The sequence below is a fragment of the Podarcis erhardii genome (assembly GCF_964252035.2).
Source record: "Podarcis erhardii genome assembly, chromosome: 1".
Taxonomy (NCBI): domain Eukaryota; kingdom Metazoa; phylum Chordata; class Lepidosauria; order Squamata; family Lacertidae; genus Podarcis; species Podarcis erhardii.
The window spans coordinates 85,706,019-85,729,144 of NC_138497.1; the positions used below are offsets into that span (position 1 = coordinate 85,706,019).

The 23,126-nt window shown below is 44.6% G+C and overlaps 1 protein-coding gene across 9 annotated transcripts in view; it reads left to right on the plus strand.

Annotated features, from left to right (window-relative positions):
• Nucleotides 1–23,126, plus strand: part of SPTB (spectrin beta, erythrocytic) — a 91,927-nt gene that overhangs the window by 63,077 nt on the left and 5,724 nt on the right. For 7 of the 9 annotated variants that reach the window (XM_081838095.1, XM_081838093.1, XM_081838098.1 and 4 more), the window contains 14 exons: nt 307–396; nt 977–1,261; nt 1,424–1,554; nt 1,783–1,987; nt 3,481–3,855; nt 4,510–4,754; nt 5,115–5,253; nt 6,336–6,420; nt 6,573–6,769; nt 7,574–7,683; nt 9,022–9,100; nt 18,912–19,174; nt 20,901–21,074; nt 22,841–22,883. In XM_081838095.1, the coding sequence (XP_081694221.1) occupies nt 307–396; nt 977–1,261; nt 1,424–1,554; nt 1,783–1,987; nt 3,481–3,855; nt 4,510–4,754; nt 5,115–5,253; nt 6,336–6,420; nt 6,573–6,769; nt 7,574–7,683; nt 9,022–9,100; nt 18,912–19,174; nt 20,901–21,074; nt 22,841–22,883 (2,421 nt within the window). Of the gene's footprint in view, nt 1–306; nt 397–976; nt 1,262–1,423; nt 1,555–1,782; nt 1,988–3,480; nt 3,856–4,509; nt 4,755–5,114; nt 5,254–6,335; nt 6,421–6,572; nt 6,770–7,573; nt 7,684–9,021; nt 9,101–10,032; nt 11,407–18,911; nt 19,175–20,900; nt 21,075–22,840; nt 22,884–23,126 lie in introns of those variants that run through there. The other 2 variants (XM_081838100.1, XM_081838099.1) reach the window with 2 other exon arrangements.

Below are 23,126 nucleotides of genomic sequence, written 5' to 3' on the forward strand. Positions count from 1 at the left end.
CTGGAAGTCCATTCAACTTCCAAAACGTTCAAAAACCAAACTGAGGCTTCTGATTGGCTGCAGGAAGCTCCTGCAGCCAATCAGAAGATGTGAAAGCCCCATCGGACATTCAGGTTCCAGAAGAAAGCTCACAAACCAGAACCATCACTTCCAGGTTGCGGTGTTCAGGAGCCAAAACGTCTGAGTTCCAGGATGTTCAGGATCCAATATACAAGTGTTACTTCATCCCCCACCCACCCCACTTGTGTACACATATATAGCCTGACTTTTCTGTACCTGCACTTTAGTAATTCTTCTGTATTCCAGCTTTGGGTACAAGAGCGATTGCCCCTTGCTCAGTCCACTGACCATGGCACAAACCTCCTGTCAGTACAGATGCTTACGAAGAAAATGCAGGTGAGTCTGTCCACCACCTCTGAGTTTTGTCGTCCCGTCCCTCCCGCCAATTTAATTTAATTGCATTTTGGAATGAACACATAGGCTGGCTGGGTGGATTTTGGCTGTGGCTGCAAACATCCAAACGTTCAGTGGTGTCTGTATAATAGCTGTTAGCAAATGGAGTGGGAGGATTTCTCAAATATGCATGTACCAGGAGCTCTCCAGCTTTGCCTACTCACCATTCTCTGCCAGATGCCTCATCACCTTGCCAAGCCTCCTCCCTTTATAGCTTGATTTGAGAGTGATGTTGTATGGACGATGCTGCATAAATGGGGACACAGGCAGACCCTAGCCCATGCTAAACTCTGGTGTGTACAAGCCCTGAGTCAAAGGAGTTCCCTCGGGGTGGGTGAGGATGCAGGTAGATGCCAAAGTGCTTCCCTTTGCAGCAGCCTGCAAGACCTGAATATCGCCATCATGTTAGACATTGTTGTCAGTAGCCCCTATTAATGACTACTCAGTAAATGGGAAGAGCTCCCTTCAAAGAGGTTTCTGATCTTAACCAAACCTCCTTAAAAGTGCCTCTGTCCCTTGCTAGACGCTGCAGAAAGAAATTGCTGGCCATGCCCCACGCATTGAGGACGTCCTTTTCAGAGGGGAGGCCATGCTGGCTGGAGCGGAGGGGGATGGAGACTTCCAGGATACCAAAGAGCGCCTGAATCAGCTGAGGGATTCCTGGAGCACTTTGCAAGAGGAAACGTCAAAGAGGTTGCAGCGCCTGGAAGAAGCAAGTGAGGCTCAGCGATATTACTTGGATGCTGGTGAAGCAGAGGCCTGGATAAGTGAGCAGGAGCTCTATATGGGGACTGATGAGAAGCCAAAGGTAAAGGTGCTAATATTGCCGGAAGCTGCTGCTATATCCCCAGGTCGGGGGGGGGGCAGTGATGGGGCAGCACAGTGAAATGGGATGCACCACTCCTGGGTTGGCTCCACTCCAGGGCAGGATAAGATGCCATCAGTAACTGGAGGGGTTTTCTTTTCCTAGGATGAAGAGAGTGGCATTGTGATGCTGAAGAGACTCCTTCGCCAGCAGCGGTCCATAGAAGAGTACGGGAAAAACATTAAGCAGCTGGCTAGCTGGGCTCAGAAGCTGCTCTCTGCTGGACACCCGGAAGGGTAAGTATGTTTGGCTGCTGTTTCCCAGTCTCTCAAAGCTTTGGAAGAGAACAGCAAGGAGATTTTTTTAAAGTTCTGTGGAGCGTGGTATCAACTGACCCATCATAGATCCCATATCTTGTCATTGGGCTCTCCGGAAACGCAGCCCACTGCATATCTGCTGGATTGTGTCTTTCTTCCTTTGGCGGGCGATATGGCTCAGGCACGTCCTCCTTTGGTGTTTTTCAGGGAGGAGATAATCCGGCTGCAGGGGCAAGTAGACAAGCAGTATGCAGGCTTGAAAGACCAGTCTGAGGAGCGCAGGCGTAAGCTGGAGCACATGTGCCACTTCTTCAAGCTGAAGCGAGAAGTTGATGACCTGGAGCAGTGGATCGCAGAGAGAGATGTAGTGGCATCATCCCCAGAGATGGGCCAAGACCTCGACCATGTCACTGTGAGCAAGCAGTCAGAATGTGCATTAGGCAGCCCATTGTGGCCAGGTGTCTTAGTCCCCCATCTCTCTTGAGATGCCAGTTCCACTTTAGGGGTCCAAGTACCATGTGAATGAGGACAATGGGTGGTGAGTGGTGTTATTTGACTGCACACGGTCATGTGGTGGCCAGATGAAACATTGCTGCTAGGTAGTACAGGGTGTGTTAAAATTCAATTGCATTTAACATACAGGGAACCCCCGATGTATAGAGGGTTTAACCACTGCACGTTTACAGTGGGAAGTTATCATTTATTCTTATGCTGGAAGAGTGGCTTGTTAGGGTATGGGAATCAGCCCACATGGCAAAGTTAACTAATGTTATAAGTTGGTGTAAAGGCACAAACAAACAAGTAATTGTTTTTTAAGTGGAATAATCTTGCCATGTACTGGTGCAATAAGGCACAAGAAAATAAGTAACTGCATATGCTGTTGCAAACTATTTAGTAATTTAAAGGATAATTTAATTTTCTTATTTTGTCCTCTTGATTACATATATATTTACATATTCACATTTTCTTCTTTTTTCTTTTTTCTCTTTTACCTGTTAAAATTATCCTGTGTTTAATATATCTTTTTGTGTTTACATGTTTAGGCACTATTTTTTTTTTTATAACAAAAGACATGCAGCCTGGAGTGCAGAAATCACTATAGTTTTCTTCAAATATTAGGAAAGTAAAAGTGTGTTGGAGACATGGCGCTGTGTCCGACAACCTTGCCACCTCTACTCCTGACTTTGCCACATTCAGCAGCAAGGTCACAATTGGGCTCGCAAATGTGTTCCCTTGAACATGCTTACCAGCCTCCCTGTCCTTGGGATCATTCAGGCTTCCCAGCCACAGGGGGGACTTGTAAGCACGCTCAAGCAAACTTGCTTAGGAGCCCCCTTCAGACCATGTTGCTATGTTTAGTCAGGGACAGGCTGGAGCGCATGGTGCTGTCACTCCAACATACCTGCACTTGGCTAATGTCTGAAGAGAGCTTGCGTTATGACAAGAGTGGCTGTTGTAAGCTGTTTTCAGAAAATCAGCCACATTAGTGTGCTGCAGAAAAAACAAGAAAGAACATTGTGGTACCTTAAAGGCTAACAAATGTCGTATGGCATAAGCTTTCATATGTTGGTAGGCTTTTTCAATTTTGGGTGACAGCCTGCAACTGAAAACAACAACACTCTTCTACATCACTATGCAAAATAAAAGAGCCCTACGCTCCTTTGCATATGGTTATCCTAGAGAGAAAAAGGAGAAAATTGGCAGATTCTCTCTCTCTCTCTCTCTCTCTCTCTCTCTCTCTGTGTGTGTGTGTGTGTGTGTGTGTGTGTTTCCAAGTAAGTCTCATGTTGTAATTTGGGACTGAACATGGGTTCTGGATCTACAGAAAGTGACATTGCATCCATTGTTGAATGAGATTAGACCTCTTAGAAGGCTCATGTTCTCTCTGGTTTGTTTCTTGGCTAGCTACTGCGAGATAAGTTCCGTGACTTCACCCGGGAAACAGGAAACATCGGGCAGGAGCGGGTGGACGGTGTCAATCTCATAATTGAGCAGCTGATTGATGCTGGCCACCCGGAAGCTGCCACGATTGCGGAGTTGAAGGACAGTCTGAATGAGAGCTGGGCTGACTTGTTAGAGTTGATTGATACCAGGATACAGCTGCTGGCTGCCTCCTATGAACTGCACAAGTTCTTCTATGATGGTGGTGAGATCCTGGTTCTCATTGAGGAGAAGCACAAGGAGCTGCCGGAGGAGTTGGGCCGGGATGTCAACACAGCAGAGTCTTTCCACAGGATGCACACAGCGTTTGAGCGAGACATCCACTTGTTGGGACAGCAGGTAACCACATACCTTACAAGTCTATAGCTTGGACAACATGGGGAACTGTATTGGTATAATCCCTGGTATAGATCAGAAATATATGTGTTTAAGCACTCCAGGGATGCTTGGCCTTGACCTTCCACATTTTTCTGTCATCTGTGTGTCTTGGCTAAAGGGAAATTGAACAGGTCTATGTGGCGTTTTCCAGATCTGATTGAAGTTAGCATCCTCCCTTGGAAGACTTTGGAACATAAGGAAAGCAGTCTCTTCTGGCTTAACTGGCATTCTTGATTTATTGCGCTATGGAGCCCAAACCAGATTCTCAATGTTTTCGTTTCCCTATGAAACTGGTCCTTTGTGCTTCCATTTTAAAATTAGAAAACCATGTCTGGGAGAGACTTGCATAGCCAGCATGCTTCCATACTACCGGTATTTTTGAGCAGGCTTCTGTCGCGTCTAACAAATTCAGACTGCAAAACAGACGCTTGATGTGGACATCCGAAACAAATTTCCCCCAAAACCGAGACTTTTTGCAGTAGGGAAAGTGTTGGATAATGATGCAACACAGACAGGCTGAATGCCCATTAAACAGGTTTCCTGGAAGTGACTCTGGTCTTAGGTGTGAAGTGTACGTTCTTGGCTTGCAATATAAAGTTCCCTCTTCTCTGGCAGGTTCAGCATTTCCAGGAGGTGGCGGTACGCCTGCAGGCAGCCTATGCTGGGGAAAGGGCCGTAGCTATTCAGAAGCAAGAGCAGGAGGTGGTGAAGGCCTGGAAGGCCCTGCTGACTGCCTGTGAGGGGCGGCGGGCTCAGCTGGTTGACACGGCGGAGAAGTTTCGCTTCTTCAGCATGGTCCGGGACCTCATATCTTGGATGGAGAGTGTGATCCGGCAGATTGAAACACAGGAGAAGCCCAGGTAACAAGATGGAATGGGAATGGACTCCCAGCCCCCCTTTTTTCTTTTCCCACCCAGATGCTAGAGAAACCATTTGTAGTTCCTGGCATGTTGATGCAACCTTCAAGAGCTGCTTACCAAGTTCATAATCCCCCCCCCCACTTTTTTTTAAATCAGCCCTGTGAGCTGTAACATTCTGGGAAGCAGCCTGGCTGGAAGCCAGTTGCACATCACATTTGCTGATTCAGGCTTTGCATGCCTTTGAGACTGGTTTCAGGAGATCTCCTACAACTTGAGAAAAAGTCCTTGGGCTGAGGACCGCTTGGGTGTTAGTAACGTTCTGCTGCTTGTTTATTCTTCCATTATTTTCCCCGTTTAAAGGGATGTTTCGTCTGTGGAGCTTCTGATGAAACACCACCAGGGCATAAAGTCCGAGATAGACACCAGGCAGAAAAGCTTCACCACTTGCTTTGATCTTGGCAAAGCCCTGCTGCAGCGCAGGCACCATGCTGCAGATGAGGTGAGGGCTTCCCAGCACAGGCTTTGTTGTGACAGATGACTAATATATATTAAGCATTAAGCATGGCTGCTCCCCACCTTAGGTTCCTGCGGGTGTAGATGGAGGCACTGGCTTTCTGGAATGAAAGTGCTTCCTCCTTCAGCCATGAGTCCAGGTGGCATTTATGACAGAGCAGCCCCTCTCCCCCTCTGACATTTTCAGCAACCCATTCAGAATTCTATTTAGGGGAAGGAGAGCCTTTTTCACTCTGGGGAATTATCATGAACACCTGTGACAGATGAGCGGGACGGCCTGCCTGATAATCATTATGTCATCATATGAGTGACCGGTAGTTTGTCTCATCTACCTGTTAAAATCCCTTATGTGAGTTTCCCAAGCGCCTGAGAGCCAGATAGGAACCATAGCACACGGGGCATTGCCAGCCCTATGCTTGGCACTTTGGAAAGGGATGAGCATAGGCTGGCAAAGCACTTCTTTCTCCTGCCTGTCAGCTGATGGGGAGAGTGGAAGGGGGTTCTCCATTGCACAGTGCATGCCTGCAACCTCACGGTGGGGGTGGGGTATGTGCATAGCTCCAAGAGGGGGAAGAGGATCTGTGGAGGGTGCAAAAAGCATGAATAGGTAGGACAGTTCAGTGCCTACCACATACATGGAGCAAACTCTCATTTAAAGACGGGGTCTGCTGCCATGGCATAAAACATGGGCCTGAGCTGCTCCCTATTTTGCCTGTGTTTTTTGCTCATGCGCAATAGTTTTAATTGTCCCAAGAAACTACAGAATGAAAAATCCCCACACTTCATCTATATTATGTGAATATCTAATAGGCATTCCATGCCTTCTGTCCACAACCCAGCACAGAGGGAAATGTAAGGCACTTAGGTGTGCTTAGCTTTGAGCATCTGCCCATGTCATCATTGTTGTGTGCGTGCGCTGTCTTAGGGTTTTTTTCTGGTAAGAAAGAAAAGCGGGATTCGTGTAAGCATTATACATAGTTAGAGCAGGAAACTCTGTGCACTTAACCTAACTGCCATGAAATCTGTGGCAGGGAGGGAGAGAGAAAACTTTCCTCCCTCTCCTTTTAGATAAAAGAAAAACTGATGCAGCTGGCAGAGAAGAGGAGGGAGATGGTGGAGAAGTGGGACAGGCGTTGGGACTGGCTTCGCTTGTGTAAGTATCCCGCGAGGTGTTTCCTAGGTGGGCTTTTCCACCCAAGTGGGCACTTTTCCATGTAGGGCAAGGCCCAGCCATCAATGTGTGTGCATCCTACATGCTGAGTCATGACCCTCTCTCTGGTTTCCCTTGTGCTCTTCACACACCAGTGCTCGAGGTGTGCCAGTTTTCCAGGGATGCCTCAGTGGCCGAGGCGTGGCTCATTGCTCAGGAGCCCTATCTCTCCAGCGGTGATTACGGGCAAACTGTGGATGCTGTGGAGAAGCTACTGAAAAGACACGAAGCCTTTGAGAAATCCACAGCCACGTGGGAAGAACGTTTTGCTGCCTTGGAGCGTCTGACCACAGTAAGTAGACCACAGAAGGAAGAGCCTGCCAGCACTTTATATGGTTAACAATAATGGAAACCTACTAACCAAGCTGGTTGGGAATATGGGGATCCAACTGTTGCTTCTTATTACTACAGTGGTACCTCGGTTGTCGAATGTAATCTGTTCTGGAAGACTGTTTGACTTCCGAAACGTTTGACAACCGAGGCGCAAAGGGCGGTTGGCAAAGTCAATGGAGAAAAAAGGAAAAAAATGCAGCAGAAGCCGTTTGACTTCTGAGGTGCATTCGAAAATGGAAGCAATTAGTTTTAGGTGTTTGGGTTCCAAAATGTTTGGCTTCCGAGATGCTCAAAAATTGAGGTACGACATTAGAAAGCCTAATTTGTGTTTCATTTTATTTTAATGTGAAGCTTTTCAAAAACACTTTCTTGAATATTCCTGCAGAGAGTATTGGGCTGAAAAAAATAATAATTTGAAGATGAATATACGTATATTTGTCAGGAAAAAAATATTGGCCGAAGCATTGCTTTCAATGCCTGTTATAGCACCCTAATGCATGCTAATACCTTTCTCAGTAAAACCAGTGCTAGACCCTAGAGCAGTGATACGGCAACATAAAAGGCAAATAGCACAGTGAAGTGCAATATGGGGGAAATGTGTAGGTGTAGGAACGGCAAAATTGACCCCTGAAGGGATGGGGTAGATGAAAATTAGGTCACAGGTGCAACAGGGAATGGGGAGTGGCCTCTTTCACATCTGCCTATACAAAAAAACCCCACCCTGTGTGTTCTTTAATATCCCCCCAAAAATATTCTTTTCCAGCTTGAATTACTAAGGAATAGAACGATTCCAGAAGACCTTTCGCAGCACAAAGTGGCTAGGACCACAGACCTGGAGTTTGACTTTGAGACAGAGCCAGAAACTGAGATGGGGTAGGTTACATGTATGTAAGTTGCCCTTTGGGCTGTTACTTCCCCAAGTGTCAGCAGAACTCCCTCAAGAGCAGGCCAAATCCCCAATTCCCAGACACAAGAACCACCCACCAACAGTATCTCCATTTTGTTAGGATTCAGTTTCAGGTTGTTGGCTCTCATCCAGTCCATTACTGCCTCCAGACACTGATCCAGAGATCATGTAGCTTGCTGGACCTCTTCAACACTGCCTTATCCACATCTTTGGGTCACAATAAGCGAAACTCCTCTCATAATGCTGAAGAAGTTGGTGCTTTCAAGATGAACAGTATCAATTGATGTCCCAGGGGTGTAATTCCACAATTAGGATTAACATTTCTGTCCTCTGCTGGAGTGCAACCTGAGACTATTTTTTGAGTCTGGTGTACAGTGGTACCTCGGGTTACATACGCTTCAGGTTACATACGCTTCAGGTTACAGACTCTGCTAACCCAGAAATATTACCTCGGGTTAAGAACTTTGCTTCAGGATGAGAACAGAAATTGTGCAGCAGCGGCAGCAGGAGGCCCCATTAGCTAAAGTGGTGCTTCAGGTTAAGAACAGTTTCAGGTTAAGAACAGACCTCCAGAACGAATTAAGTTCTTAACCCGAATTACCACTGTATTGGCAGAAGCAACAGCTATCTCATGAATGTAGAGTTGATCTTTGTTGAGTTGGAAAGAAAAAAAAAGGACTGAGATGCTGCCCTCTTGTGGTTGTGAAAACTATCCTACTTAACCTAGGGCTGAAATTCCTAGTGTCTTTCTTTGTTGCTGTTGTTCCATACTGAGTTTGGTTGTATGGGGTTGAGTTCTGGGTTTTGCACGCACATTATTTACACAATTGGAAACGTCAGCTCCACACTCTGCACCGCTGCAATTATATGGTTTTCTTTGTATAGACACTATATATATCTATATCTATATCTATATATATCTATATATATCTATATATATCTATATATATCTATATATATCTATATGTATGTATATATGTATATATATGTATATATATGTATATATAGCTTTTTCTTCTTTAAAAACACACACAAACAAACTTCAGCAGTTGGCTGTATCTAATTGGTGATGTTGCACAGGCAAAGGGGCTTTTGATCCAGCAGGAGGCATTCACTAATGGAAGAGGGTAGACAATTTTTGCTAATTTCTGGCAGCTCCTCCCTCCCCAATCTGTTCTGGAAGGTCCCTCGTCAGCTATTAGTGGACATCTCTGCTCAAGCAATAGCACAGGGAGGATGACTTATTCTGCTCCATGTTGTTTCCATTTTATATACTGGACTATGTTCTTCTGTGTTTACTGTAGGCCTGAAGAAGAGAGGGAGAAGAAGGAGGAGTTAAGTTTAGAAGATGCCATTTCTCCTGATGCAGAAGACTCATCACTGGTCAGTTATCAGTTTTAGTTCCTCCTTCCTGGAAACCTTCACATCTTAATTCAGTTATCCAGTTTTGTTGCATCTTTGTAAAAATACACAAAATGTATTTTTCTGGCGAAAGAAAGAAAAAAAAGAATTCTTATGTTCAGTTATTTAGAACTTTAACTTGCAGTACTCTTCACAGTCTTCTACTTTGATAAATATAGTAAACACCAGGAAATTTGGAGCCAATATGTATATCTGCAAAATGGATCTGTTAAATATAGATTAATGTTACTATTTTAATATGTACTTTCTCAACCTGGTGCTCTTGAGATGTTGCTGGACTGCAGCTCCCATCCTCCCTGGTCATTGGCCATGCTGGGTGGAGTTGATAGTTAGTTGGAGTCCAGCAGCATCTGGGAACCAAGGTTGGGAAAGGCTGCTCTGCGGTTCCCCCTAAATTATATTTTTGCTGTAACAGATCCTTCATAGACTCAATTGTGTATATGTTTTGAACTGGAGAGCTGCTGTATTCTCATTGAATGAGCTACTGTATCTGACGGTGTCTAATGCTTATAGCATGGTGCACAGTTTTGACCGTACACGATTAGTCTGTTAGCTACACACATTTCTCAGTTAGGATCCTGGCAACAGCACACAAGCCTAGCAGTGTGCTTTTTGGAATAGTTTCTGTGTCAGAAACCTTAAACCCAGGGCATCGTAAGTAGTGTGACTAGATGGAAAAGAAGATAAGACTTCTGGTCATTTAATAGTGGTCTAGAGTCTAAGGCATTTGTGCAGAATAATTTTGGGTTTAGAGCTCTAGGTGGAGGTACAGTATCTGATAGTTCTTGTAGAAAAAGTGTGAAGCCAGGTGGAGAGAAGAGTACAAACACTCTTAGCTTAATCGGTGACCCACCTTCTCTGGAGTGATTCCTGAGGCACTTTCCTCTTTACAGGCCTGATCCTGATCTCTTTATAAAGCCAAAGAAGCTCCTGGCTTCCAAGTGATTTTAATTAGTCCAGCCGCATCAAATGAATGAATGTTTCAAAGATACTCACCACCCGATCTCCCTGCTGTTCCTGTGGAGTCTTTCCTGTTCCCTACCCACAGCTCCGAATGCTGGATCAAGGAGTCAAATGTTTATTCGAAACCCAACTGTACCCAGAAGAGAGAGTTGTTCTATATATATTTTATTTTTCAGGCATTTGGGAAACCCTTTTGAAGAAAAGATCTGATCTGTCTGGGAACTTTGTATCCAACTTGGCCACTCTAACAACATATTTTTTTGTACATTGTTTTTAATAAGCATTTGCTTTCTTCTTTATTCCACTCTGCCCTTTTAAGGAATGAAGATAGGCCTTGTTGTACTCATGGTGAAAAGAAAGTGATGAGCAAAATTCCAGCATGGGCTACTCAGGTTGCTCTATCGTCTTAGGATCCAAGTTTCATTCTCTTGCAAAGGAAGAATGTGTCAGGTGTATTGATGCATAAGTCAATACATTTTCACGTGGTGCAATGCAGTGGCCTGGTGAGAAGAAGAGTGGAGTGATTGAGCCTGCAGAAATGCATAAAATACACCCTATAGTTAAATCACAAGATGGAATCCATGTCTGCATTGCTGTCTTTGTTAGCAATTTATAGAGTGACCTTGCCCTTCCTGGAAAAGTGGGTTGCTTTTTGTGTTTGTAAAATGGAAGATCATGGGCAACGAATGGACGATGATGAAGGTGCTGTGATCATGACCTTTCTTAAAAGCAACTGAGAAAGAACCATACCTAAAAGATTTCTTCCAATGTAGCTGTGATACTATTAATCTTACAGGTGCTTCCAGAAACATCAAAATGAATTGTTAGGACAATCCCTGCTATACCAGAGGCACCCAAACTCATGGAAACTCTTAATTCTTTTTTTAAAAAAAGTTGGGCTTACTTTATGACGCAGGGTGCTCCCTGACACACAGGTACAAAGGAAGACCTGTGGCAATGCACCTCAGTATAACATGCCAACAAAAAGCAGTTCTGTGGTTGCTTTTCACTTTTGCTGTAAACCAGGTCTAAAGAACCTATGGACCTCAGATGTTGCTAAACCACATCTCCTATCAAACCCATTGGCCAGCGACATCTAGAGGTCCACAGGTTCCCCATCCCTTTTGTAAATGGAGGTTTGTTACTGCAGATAGATGTGGTAGTAGCTCTCCTTCCACATGTACCTCTCGACGTGATTCGGAGGCACCGTGGCTTCACAAAATAAGCCCAAAACATGCAGTTAAAGTTTCCCTAAGCAACAGAAGCACAATGCAGCCAATAAATGTTCTATTTTGTTCTAAAAAGGCTCATTTGTTGGAGTGTGAAGACACAGCATTAAGGCACAGTAATCTCAGTCCTGCACACTCACCCACAAGTGTGCATCCACATCCATTTTCATTTTGTATTTATCCAAGGCAGTTGTGTATCTGAACATCTAAAAACTCCACAAGTATTTACACTGGGAAGCACAAGCCATCATTCCAAGAGGATCGGTCTTCGCCACATACACTAATCAGGTCTTTCCTCCTACATGATGATTGATAGGTGCTTCCTCATTAACAGTGCAAGACATTCAGCTCATCAGATAATCTGCAGGCAGGCCCTTCTTGCTGCCAGCTTTTTTCCACTGCTCTTACTCATCCCTGTACTGTCCAGCAAAATATCCACAACTCTGCCAACACTTTTGTTGCTTTCTGTAAGCCTTTGCGCTTCTCTGTGCCATTGTTTCTCTCAGCCTTCTTTCACTTTCCCCCTTCTTAGTCTTACAGCTCTTTGCCCCCCCCCTTAAGCAGCTTGCTTACAATATCTTGAAAATTTTCTTTGTGTCCTGTTGCCGCCAACTTAATATCTGAAGACAGACTTTCAATGTGCCTTTAATGGACAAGTCATCCAAAGTACTCCCTGGGAGTAATTACTATTATTATTATTATTATTATTATTATTATTATTATTATTATTATTATTTATTATTTATTATGACTACTCCCTGGCTCAATCTGTGCCTGTCGTCCCCTCTTGTGCTTCTTCCCATGCATCCTTGCCTCTTTCTTCCCAGAATACATGAGCCTCCTTCCATTCTTGCCTCGCAGGCTTTGGGCCATACTTGGGAGTGGGGTGCCAAGCAGCACTGACATCTTCTCTCAACCTTTGTTCAGATCAGTTGATGCCAAGGCTCCACCTCTGCAGTAAGTGCCTGTCTGAAACAGCCTCTCCAGTGGTCAAGCCATTTTGCATGACCAGATGAATGATTGGTCACATGTAAGCCTGGCAATAGAATGGGACCTTGGAGCAATCCCTCGCAGGTTCGCTGTTAAGGATAAATCCTGGAGGCCTGGAGTAGTGTTTTGAAGGAGGCCATCCTGCCAAAAAAAGAGAAGGGAATCTCTGCTGCTGTTGCTGCTTTTCTTTCATATCTGCTTCCATCCAGGCTTTTCTACTAACTTGGTAACAATTACTGGCCTTGACATTTGTGGCAATTGGGTATGCATGCTACACACTGCAAAGTAAGTCGTGGCTAATCACAAAAGAAGGCAGCAACTTGAAGCCGCTGTTTTCTCAGTACACACGCTTGCAACAAACCCTCACTTGTAAGCATTTTGTTTCGCAGGCAATTCAAAAGCCATTTTTTTAAAGTCCCCTGGGGACTGACTGTTCTGTCAGTTTTCTTCTGGGACTGGTTTATTGTGACCATCTACTCTCTGCAGGTATTTAAGGTCTTGGAGCTTTGCTGCTCTCTGTGGAATAGCTGATCACTGTCACAGTAGCAAAGGCCAAGTGTCTGGATAAGGTGCCCTGCAAAAGAGTGCTTGTGAGAAAACAAGTCTGATTCCTGCAGGCATTGGGACAGCTCGTTCCATACTTTGTCTTGTTCACTGTGATGCACCAAGAAGGCCTGTTGCAATGAGATAAGGAGGGCAGAGGACACCAGGAAAAGGAAGCACAGCTGTAGTTTTTATAGTCAAAACGGTTTAGATTTTTCAGGTGTTTCTGGCACAGCACTGAAAAATAACTGCACTTGGGAATCCCAGCCAGCCAGCAGATGCCAGCACGAAAGGACAAGGCATTGGACCTAAGATTGGAGCAGGGACGATTAAGACTGAGGAACACTTTGCTAGGGGCTACCTTTGGCCAAATTATTTATTCCACTAATTTAGATTTTTAACACCCTCCCCCTCTTCCAGAGACTCAGTTGTTGAGCTGTGGCGTCTAGGTGTATTTTGCCATGTGCCTCAAATCAATAAGAGTTGCGCAAGGGTTTTTGGGGGGATTACATTCAAAACTGTAGAAGCAAGAAGCGCTTTGCTAAAAAGATTCCTCAGAAGTCATACATGGAGTTGCCTCAGGTAGCCTATTTATTTGTCCCTGGAGCACTTTTCAGCCTTCCCCTAAAGCTGGGCTAGGAGTTCTGTGGCCATCCAAATGTTGCTGGGCTACAACATCTGAAGGACCCAGGGTCTCCACCACAGCCATAAAGCCATAAAGGCCAGGTCACAACTGATGAAATGCATGTATCATTCCTATAACTTGCCATGTTATGACAAAGCTGCTTTCACTTTTGTTGTGCTCATGGCAGGAAGCCTCGATTAGCAGGGGTTTCCTACAGCATGCTTACGTGGTGAAATAGGCACCTGTGCTCTTTTATCACAAAATTTATTCACACAACAAATGTGAAAAAGCAGGCAAGCTTTTGACATTTTGAAAAGTATACCGTGGAGTTATTGAAGATCTCAACAAAATAAGTTCTGGCCTTAGCACTGCTCCATTAGAAGTCAGCATTGGTAGGAAGACAAGAAGAATAGAATCCTACCTTTGGCATCAGGCCCAGTAATTTCTCTGACCTGGTGCAAGCACAGATCTACTGGTGTGCTTTACATTCAATGTGTGATGCCAATGCAGAATTAGCCAGTATAACCTAAAGAGCCTTTGGCCAAGCTGGTACCCGCCAGACGTTTTGGACTACAACTCCCATCAACCCCAGCCAGTGGGCACCAAGTTGGCAAAGACTGACCTGCACTACTCTGCACAGCTGGTTGAATGTTGGATGCATGCTGGGGGTAGTTACACTGTGTGGTCCAAGTACAGATGTCTTAGGCTGCACTCCTGGCCACACCTGGCAATGTTCTATTGAAGTTAATGGAACTTAGACACGCATAAGATAGAGCTGCTGATATTTTCCTGGCACCTAAGCGTGCTGTTGGCTCTTGAGTCTCGTTTTTAGAGCCATTGCTTACCCTGGGGTTCGTTCCAGCTTTGTGGTTCTATGATTACATTCTGCACTTAGACCCACAATCACACAATGTACTTGCAGTTCTCAATGTTGCAAACACAAAGTGAATGCAGTTGATATGGAAATTCTTCTACCAGTTATTCAAAGGTAAGTCCACTAGGCCTCAGTGGGGCTTATATACTTGCAAACAACAGGAGCATCATAAACATATTCTGTGTTAACAAAAGCAAATCTTAACCAAAAGAGTTTTAATTATCTTTCTGAAGGCTGGGAAGGGAGTTTGTGAGCCTGGGCAGTACAACCACGAAGTTATTCATTAAGCAACCTCAAATGATAGTAGGGTGAACAGCAGAGCATCCCAGAGGATCTTAAAAGGAGGACAGAATCATGAGTGGGGAGCAGATAGCCCTTCAGATTTCCCAGACCTAAACTATATGTGGCTTTAGAGGTTATAGCCAGGGATGAATTGGGTTTGGACACATGCTGCAAGCCAGTGCAAAAAGCAATACAGTCAAATTCTCCAAATAAAGATCTCTAGTAATTGCCTGGTATTATGAGCCAGCTATAGTTACTGAACAGTTTTCAAAGGCAGTCTCACACTAGAGTGGTCCAAAGTATGTGTGGTAGTGGCCAGATTCCCCCTTTTCTGCAAGGGACTGCACCTGGCACACTAAGTGAAGCTCCTGGCCATGGCCAAACCATGCCCCTCCAAGCACTAGCAAACTGAATAATCACTCTCAGGTTAGCTTTCCAGCTGACCATATGAACTCTGTCTCACCTGGTTTAATTTTTATGTAAAACTGGGAGCAATATTGCAGTCAAATATTACAAACCAGTTTACAGGTTGCCTTCATGAGCTCAGATTACGTCCACCATAGATTTGTGATAAATAGTTTCACACAAGTGCATTTTCCACAGGAATGAAACAACTGCGTAAATTGGTCCTTGGATGTGACCAAGGACCCTTTCCAACATCCTCTATTCAGGCTTTCAACATTGCAGCTATGTTGGTGACTTGTGTGGTGCTGGAAGTGTGTTGGGCGGTAACGACACTGAGACTCACCCTGCATATCTGTGCTACACCTTTGTAGCAATATTATATCAGTTTAACGGTCATGGCTTCCCCCCAAAGAATCCTGGGAATTGTGGTTGCTGCTGAGAATTAGCTATTAAGAGATCCCTAGCCACTGCCCCTCCCCAAACAAAACCTCAGTTCAGTGGAGAGGTGGGATGACAACTGAAGCCACTATAGGTGTCCAACTATATATTGCAGAGAATACCTGGATGTCAAGGACACCTCCCTGCCAACATACAACTCCCAGTATTGTTTGTTAAAAGAAAAGTGATGTCAGTATTTCTCTGCCCTTACTTAGACTTTCACTTGTAGAGAGCAGGTATATGCAGAAGAACACATTGGCATCATCTCATATGTTCTTTACCAAATATTACCAGGAAGGTGAGGCAAGAATGAGATGGGTCAGCAACATCTACCTGTCCCCTGTAATATTTAGTTGGATCTTAACATTGTGATGTAGGTCTACAATGCCCTGCATGGAATTATCACTTCTAGGCAGTACCAGGCTGAGCAGATTTGCCGTCAACTTGTTTCTAAAGTGACTTTGGGCAGGGTGCTTATCTCTGCATTCCCTGCCAGCTATTGCTCTTCTCTGGGATCACACATGCCTAACAGAGACATTACAATATGCTCTCTCTTCTTAGCTGTGCTGTGGACTATTGACCTCAGTTCCTTTTGCTTCCTCTGACCCAGTGAATTGGAGGCAGTATGAGATGCAAATATAAGCCTCAAGAAGTGCCTAATGTTGCTGGCTTTATATGCTCCTACCGACACAAAGCACTTCTCTGTCCCTCTTGCCCTGTAGCAGCTGATCCATTTAGGCAGCTTGGAATCGTAAGAACATAAGTGGAGCCTGTTGAATCAGGTCAAACACCCATCTGGATGCTCTCACAGTGGCCACCCAGACGCCTTTGGGAAACCCAAAAGCAGGACCTCCCCACTTGTGATGTCCAGCAATTGGTATTCAAGAGACACACTGCCTCTGACAGAGAAGGTAGAACATGGCCATCGATAGCCTGATCCTCTAGGAATTTATCCAATCCTCTTAAGGTTATCCAAGTTGGCCACCACTACATCTTGTGGAACATCTAAAACGCTGGACAAAGTGAAGCCAGCTCCAGCCACTGTACAGCCTATGATGGTTCCAAGCTAGGATCATCAGTTGTGTGGACCACTGCAAACCAAAGCATCCTTGTGCATCTGGAATGAGGGGCCTTTCAAGTAAATGCCAATCTACACATTCAGAAAAATCACATGACACAGTCTGTAAGGCACTATAATACTGGTGTGGAAATTCCACAATGGAGTGTTCCCTTGTGGCAGAAACACTGCTTACACAAAGAGTGCTATTGTGTTAGGAAGACAGGATCTAAACCTGTCTGGCATGCTGGTTAGCTAGACATGCCCCAGAGATTTTGTATGTCAGGGAAATACTTAAAACATGCAAACTCCACCGGTGCCCTGATGTATGATACCAGGGAGGCTGCACTATATTGTTTCCCCAGGCATGTACCAGTAGTTTGGTACTGAAAAACTGGACAATGGGATATGTGGGAGCCGCCCAGAGTGGCTAGGGAAACTCAGCCAAATGGACAGGGTATAAATAATAAACATTATTATTATTATTGGAGAGCTGAGCCCACCGGTTTCTGCAGGATTAATGTTTGAGTTGTGCCCATTCATCCTTTTCATTAGGGATTCCCACTTAGCTCAGGTAAATTACTGAAATGTACTGCTTGTGCATGATGGTTGGAGGACTTGTCTGTGAATTGATAATGTGCCTGGCTGATGTTATTGTTGATGGAAAAGAGAGGGCACTAGGATTTGTCTTAGGCTCAGTCCTTTGGTTTGTGGTTGACTGCTGGTCATGAGTAGGGATTGCATGAGTCCAGCTTCCCAGCAATCTATCATCCAAAGGTTGTCTTCTGCCCTGTATGCTCAGAACTGACTCCCATAACATGTACATGGTGACACCTCTCTTATTTGAAATCCCTCACCAGAAGTAATATTTTCTGCCCATAATCTTTAGCACAAACATATTATTTCCTATGTATTCCACCTAGTGCTGCAGCAATAAAACTGCTAGCACATTTGCAAAGCTCAGCGGGGTCTAGTATGCTTTCAAGTTGGATGGGTGACCGTGTGTTGAGATTCCAGCATTGCAGGGGGGTGGACTTAGATGGCCTTTGCGGTCCCTTCCAACTCTACGATTCTATGATTATAAGTCATAATGTAGTCTGTTGGCTAATTAAGCCTAACCGTGTGTATTTGAAACAACCATATATTCCTTCTCTGCTAACTTCTGCAGCTTTTCCTTTCATATTCTCTAAAGTACCATGCACACTAATGGGGCTACATAAATCAATGCATGAAATATATTGCTGTCTGTAGACTATTACAAACTTAACCTTCTTTGAAATAATGGTCATTTCCCAGGAGTAGTTGTAGATCCTCTAAGACGGCTTTCCCCAACCTCATACTTTCCAGATGTTTTGGACTAGAGCTCCCATTAGCCCCAGGCAGCACAGTCCAGCTGGCTCAGGCTGATAGGATTTGCATTCCAAAACATCTGGAGGGCACGAGGTTGGGAAAGGCTGCTTTAGGATGCGTCAGCAGGATTTTAGGGTTTATCCATACTTACCTTTGCTTTGCATTTGTAGGCACAGGTTCAAGCTTTCCAGATCCAGATCTGAACTCTGTTTTTTACCCCACACTTTCCCTGCAAAACCCTCTCTTTCCCATTGAATTGGAGCAAACAGCAATCCACTGAAAACCCAAATTGCCATTTGCACCTGTTTGTTGTCAAAGAGTGGATTTTCCTGGGTGAACCATTCAGACATGGACTGGAAAAGTGGGGGGGGGGGGAGATGGGATGGGATGGGTGAGTTTCAAACCACTGAATCTCTGTGTCTTTAGTGTTGCTATTTAAAGCTCAGTGTTCAGGTTATCCACTGAGATCACTGCATCTACAATCAGATTTTAGGTGTTGGTTTTAAAAATAAAGCAATAATATAGTATTGGCAGTGTTGGCTGCCACCCCCCTACACACACACACACACACACACACACACACACACACAGGCTTCTCCATGTACCCAAATAGTACAGGAAGGAACTTGGTTGCAGTGGCATCTCTTTTTTACAAACATAATTTGAGTAAAAGCCTTGAGATGATAAGCGTGGTAGAATTTTGCAAGTGAGGGGTTATATTTTGATTCCTACCCCTCTGAAAAAGCTCCCTGCATGTAGTAAGGGAGAGGGCTATACAAAGCAATCCCCACTGCTGTGCCAGGGGAACCTGTGGAGTGATGGGCATTTCAATATTCCCTCCAGCCCTCTGAAGTGGTAAGGTACAGCATTTGTTCACTACAGTCAACTGCCTCAGTCTACATAATATGAAGAAAGACTCTCACTTCCTTCCATGGAATGGAGCAAAAGTCAGAAACACACACACGCCATCTTGAATGGTTCTGTTTTTGGTTAAACAAGTTGTCCCTCTCGTGCAGATGCAAGAAAATGAGAAACCACATCACGAATTGGTTTCAGAAGAGTTGCCCGAGGAAAAACTGCCTGAGATGGAGATCAGAGTGGTTGGTGAGGAAACTTCCACAAAGGAATCCCTTTTCAAAGTGGTCCAGACCCCTGTGAGCGAGATCGATGAGACAGCCACCCTTCCTGCACAGCTGGATAGATCTCACAGCGTACAACTTGAGGGCTACCTAGGACGGAAGCACGATATAGAGGCACCTAACAAGAGGGCTTCCAACAGGTACAGTTGAATGTTTGCATGGCTTCTGGGCTGGTCTCTTGTATGAAGAATTGGCAACAGCTTCCCTAATTAACATACATCAGCCATTGCCTCTCTGGTGCCTTCTGGTTGTTTGGAACTACAACTCCCATGATCCATGACCATTGGCTAGGCTGATGGGAATTGTAGTACAAAATTTCTGGAGGGTACCACATTGACAAAGGCTGCTATTGCTGGGGGCCACAGGCAGGTAGGTCTCCACTGCAGGACAAATGAAATGAAGTCAAATCCTATGAGTTCACAACAGATCGAGGCAAATGATGAAGATTATATGGTGGCGGGACCAGCATTGTCGCCCCTGCTTGTGTGAAAGGTTCTTGGTACGTTGGGCTTTATGGAAAGGAGAGGTGAAAAGCTTTCGTGCAGTGTAAGGGGGCCCATGCTGGCAAAGTCTTTGTGCTCGAGAGATTGGGGCCGAAGCGAGTGTGGTTGTTGTGAGACTTTTCTTAGCATGACTGTAGCATTTGTGGCATACAAATGCAGGAGCACAGCCCTGCAGTAGCCCAGTGAGGTCAGCTCAAAAAGGCAATATCCTTAAATTCAAGAACAAGGTGTGGTCCCCAGTGCCTGTAAGTCAGGGGTCGGCAAGGTTTACCTCATCTGGGCCGGTTCCCTCCTGCGGAGATCGCTCTGTGGGCTGGATCACATCTGCGCAGACGCGATTTTTGGCATCTGAGCATGCGCAGACACAATTTCTGGTGCCATGGAAGTGAGTCCCTGCTCTGCACTGCGCTGGTTTAGCGTAGAGAGCGGGGACTCGCCGAGCAGGCGGCTCAGTTTGGGGACGGCTCATGAGCAATTTAAACGACCCCGTGGGCCTCTTGTGACCCATGGGCCGCAGGCTGCTGACCCCTGCTGTAAGTCCTTACAAGTATCTTGAACTATTTTAGCCCAAACAGGTGGAATCTGATACTTATTGGCTGGTTGTGCCGCTGTCTCATAGTTGGGATATGCTGTGGAGGATAGTTGGGATATGCTCTGGAGGTTATCACCTTCCTCAAATGCTGAAACCATTGCATACCAAACATTGGATTTTAGGCTTTCAAGAAAAACTCCTAGTCATTCATTTTAAGCACCATAGAGTTTATTTTGTTAAATTCTCTGACCACTTACAGTGATCAAAAAGATGGCCAAACTCACAATCTTCTCTCTAGGATATTTTTATTAGACACAGAAACGTCCAGCTGGTCTTGGCATGTTCTGTTTCATTTCATTTTGTTCTCTTAATAGACACTCCTGAACAAAGATCCTTTTAGGAATAAGTCACTTTTGCTTTTCTTTCTCTGAAAGATCTTTTGTTTTGCCTACTACAAAAAAAAATCATTAAAAAAAAATATATCTTCAGGTATAGCTTTTGCTCCTCCTGGGGAATACAATAATAATAATGTTCTTCTGACACCAAAAGTTAAATCTGAGATTTTAAAAAACTAGTGTTACTAAAGACACTAATAGCAAATTCTATTTAAGAGAACAAAATCAAGCCCTGTTTTTCAGATTCTAGAAAGTGAGCTAGGAATGAACAAAACAAATATTTTGAGTCTGATGGGCGGGAGTCACGCAACACAATCCTATAAACGTTTACTCGGAAGTGAGTCCTGTTGTGTTCAATGGGCTGTGTTTCGGAGTGTGGCATGCAGCCTCAGAAGAGTTTGTGTCCCCTATTGTAAGCCGTGTTTCTTCTTGGCAGGTCCTGGAATACGTTATACTGTGTGCTCAGAAACAGTGAGCTGACTTTCTTTAAGGATGCCAAAAGTTTGGCTTTGGGTGTGCCTTACCATGGAGAGGAGCCTTTCCGGCTGAAGAATGCCTTCTGTGAAGTAGCTGCTGGTTACAAGAAGAAAAAACACGTCTTCAAGTTGAGGTAAGGCCCCCAACAGCTTTCCAAAACTTTGTTCCAGTGTGAGCCTGTTTGGGTCAAACTCTAAGGCAGACAGTTTCTGGCCAAACAATTGCTGCAGATCCTTTAGCAAGATAAGCTTTCTGGGTATAGGCAATCTTCCGTCTGAACAACCAAGAGGTTATCTGGGGAAATGGTGCCTTTCAAGGTGTGACTCAGAGTGGAACGCGTATTTTAAGTTCATGATTTTTAGAAAATGTTTATTCAGTCCAAAGTGATGAACACATAAGAGAACTCTTCATTGCATCAAACCACAGGCCCATCCAGCCCAACATCCTGTTTCCCATAATGCAACCAAGATGCCTATGGGGAGCCCACAAACAAGGCATGGACACAAGAGCTAACCCCTGCCTCTGATCCTGGAGGCAGCATACAGCCAGTGTGCCTTATCCCCTGTGCATTTGTCTAATTCACATCAAAAATTAGGTTGATAGCCACCAACAACTCTTGTAGCTGTGAGTTCCATAGTTTAACTATGCATTGTGTGAAGAAGTGCTTCCTTTTGTCTGTCCTATATCTACCACCATCCAGTTTCACTGAATGATCCTGGGTTTCGAGTATAATGAGGGGGGGATGACACACTTCTCTTTGTCTTTTATACACTACCCCAAACATGGGTGTAGCTAGGATATTTGTTGGCGGGGCAGAACTGACGTGATTGGTCAGTTAGTTAAGTATTTCTATTGTTTTACTTGATCTAGGGTGGGGCAGCTGCCCCACCCTGGCTACGTCCAAGACCCCAAATGTTGTAACCTTTCCTTCTAGGGGAGTCCCTCCAGCCCCCTGATAATTTTGAATCCCCTTTCCTGCAGCTTTCCCAGCTTGAGTTACTGAGATGCTCTTTAGTTAATCCATCTCAGCCTGTTACACAAGAAAGCCTCCCAGACACCAGCATTTTTCCTTTTTATTAATTGTGTGCTTCACTTGTTGCCTCAGATCTTTTTAGCGCACTTTGGTACATTAATTAAAACACTTATTTGCCAGAGTCACCTCAAACTGTTTGTTTGCTTATGATGACCTTTATAACCTGCCCTTCCTCCCAAACGAGCCCAGGGCAGAATTAGTTCATTGAGCAGTTTTGTATGCTTACTCTTCACAAGTTGGACATACTGTACAGGATTGTGAGGCAGGGCAAGGCAGTTAAACAAGGTGATGTTTTGGTATCTTCCAACTCTGTAATGATTTGGTTCTTAAAGCATGCAGTAGCACATATTTGCACTTCTCACTGTATTCGGAGAAGGATGACAAAGATGTTGAGGGGCCATCTTTGTAGAAAGGTTAAAGGAGTTTAGCCTGGAGAAAAGATGATTGAGAAGTGAAATGATAGCCATCTTCAGATGTTTGAGGGGGCTATCACATAAAGGATAGAGTAGATCCCCCCTCCCTTGTTAACTCCCGTGGAATAGGATCTGAACCAATGATTCATTAAAGGAATTTTTGACTAAACCTTAGGAAGAAACTTCCAGACAGTACAAGTTGAAACAATGGCATGGACTAGCTTGGAAGGTGTGGACTCTCCTTCATTAAATGTTTTTAAGCAGAAGCTAGATAGCCACCTGTCAAGGATGCTATAGCAGTGGATTTTCTGCAATGTCAGGATACACTAGATTACTTTTTGAAGTCCCTTCCAACTCTCTGTGTGGACCTCCTGACAAGAAGTCACCCTTAGAGCCAGGTAACCTTTTTTTTTTTTTTTAAGTGTATTATATAATGATTTTTGTACTTTGCAGACTCAGCAACGGGAGTGAATGGCTCTTCCATGGCAAAGATGAGGTAGGTGTTGTCATGAATTCTGGGCTTAAGAAATGAACCGTGTGTCACTGTTTCCATGTACTGAAGTAAATGGCACCACTTTGCATCATACTGTTTTGCTAATCAAAGCTTTGGCACGGCTGGGCCACTAACCATGACTGCTCATTGAATCAGCAGTCAAGTACAGCTAGGGTCACACCCACTTGATGGAGTGGGAAGGAGCTGGAATATATTTAGGTTTTCATAGGGTAGGAGAAAAGGTGT